The 1,499-nt window shown below is 32.4% G+C and overlaps 1 protein-coding gene across 2 annotated transcripts in view; it reads right to left on the reverse strand.

Moving 5' to 3' along the window:
- The window catches only part of LOC111499702 (patatin-like protein 2), a 3,554-nt gene extending 3,036 nt beyond the window's left edge, over window positions 1–518 (reverse strand). For both annotated transcript variants that reach the window (XM_023151333.1, XM_023151334.1), the window contains exons 1-2: window positions 380–518; window positions 109–290 (exon numbers count right to left, since the gene is read on the reverse strand). In XM_023151333.1, coding sequence (XP_023007101.1) covers window positions 109–290; window positions 380–493 — 296 coding nt within the window. In that variant the 5' untranslated portion in view covers window positions 494–518. The remainder of the gene's footprint in view (window positions 1–108; window positions 291–379) is intronic.
- Between the last annotated feature and the right edge of the window lie 981 nt (window positions 519–1,499).

Consider the following 1,499-nt stretch of genomic DNA (forward strand, 5'->3'; position numbering starts at 1 on the left):
AAAAAAAAAAAAAAAAAAAAAAAAAAAAAAAAAAAAAAAAAAAAAAAACACCAATTTAGTTAGTGAAACCATAATGAAAAGCTACCAAATACAAATTATTGTACAAACCTTCTCTGAGGGAAGATTTTTGGTGCATGTTCCATATAGAAGCGAGTAAGATCTTTGGCAGCGTACAAAGGTCGATTATCCTTGTTAGGAGCTGTAAGCATCGAGGTCACCAAACCACCTGTACTCGTTCCAGCAATTACGTCGAAGTAATCAGCAATTCTAGCATCTGGGCCATCCAATTCCTATCCAAAATGAATCACCAAATCAAAATTTTCAATTCTTTATGTCCATTTGTGTATGCGTTATTGTACGATCGTAACAGTGTATATACCTGAAGCTTAGACTCAAGAAAAGCTAAGATAGTTCCGGGAATAATGCCTCTAATGCCCCCGCCATCGACGCTCAAAATTGTTATGACCTTCCCCTTCCCGAAATCAGGTGCCATGATTTGAATGGTGTGTTTTGAAATTGGAGTTTGAGAGTATGGTATTTATAAGGGAAGGAAAATGAATTATGGAAATGAGGTAAACGAGGCATTATGGAATGGTATATGGGAGCCATAATTCGCGAATTTCAAAGCACTATCCAATCCATATTTGGTTTTGTTTATGTTTCACGTGATCATATTTCTTTATTAAATCTTATCGCCAAAATAATATCTTTCCCACTTGACTTCAAATTTGGCTCTTCCAAAATAATATAATTTTTAAATTTGATATCTCTCACCATCTTCTTATCATTATTGCTCTTCTCAAGGAAGGAAAAAACCAAACGAAACCACTAAATAATATTTCCCATTTTTTTTCTTGTTTTAAAATTTTTAAAAATATAAATATTTGATAATACTTTTTTGTTTATCATTCCTCTAGTTTACGAAATGATTTTAATAACCATAGTACTCCCGCTAATGTCAACCAAATAAGCGACCTTACTATAGGATACACTAGAAATTGTATGAGTTACAATTTGTGATGTATAAGCTATGATGATGTATGAGGTATATTTTATGATTTCGTAGTTAGTTATATGTTGATGTATGAGTTATGATGTATGGGCTATGTTGCATGATGATGTACGTGAATTATATTACGATGTATGACGTATTTGATATGTTTAATGCACTTAATGGGGTTATAATGAGTATGATGATTGCATGATGTTTATCTTAATATGTTATGTTTTCTATATTAAGCATGTTATATGATATGAGTGACATGACATCAGGTCAATAGATTGACTGAGGACACAACCCTACAAGTATGGAAATGATATTAATATAAATATCCAACGAGCATGTGTTGCTTAATGTAATAAAGAGATGAAAGGGTTATGTCAGAAGAGATGTTAAGATGGGAATTAGAGAGACCTCATGTATGTTGTATGTACATAAGCATACAGATACTTCTCTAGAGATGATGAGTGCAGACGTGCACAATATTATGATGAAAGTG

The sequence above is a fragment of the Cucurbita maxima genome, unplaced genomic scaffold, assembly GCF_002738345.1.
Source record: "Cucurbita maxima cultivar Rimu unplaced genomic scaffold, Cmax_1.0 Cma_Scf00027, whole genome shotgun sequence".
NCBI lineage: Eukaryota > Viridiplantae > Streptophyta > Magnoliopsida > Cucurbitales > Cucurbitaceae > Cucurbita > Cucurbita maxima.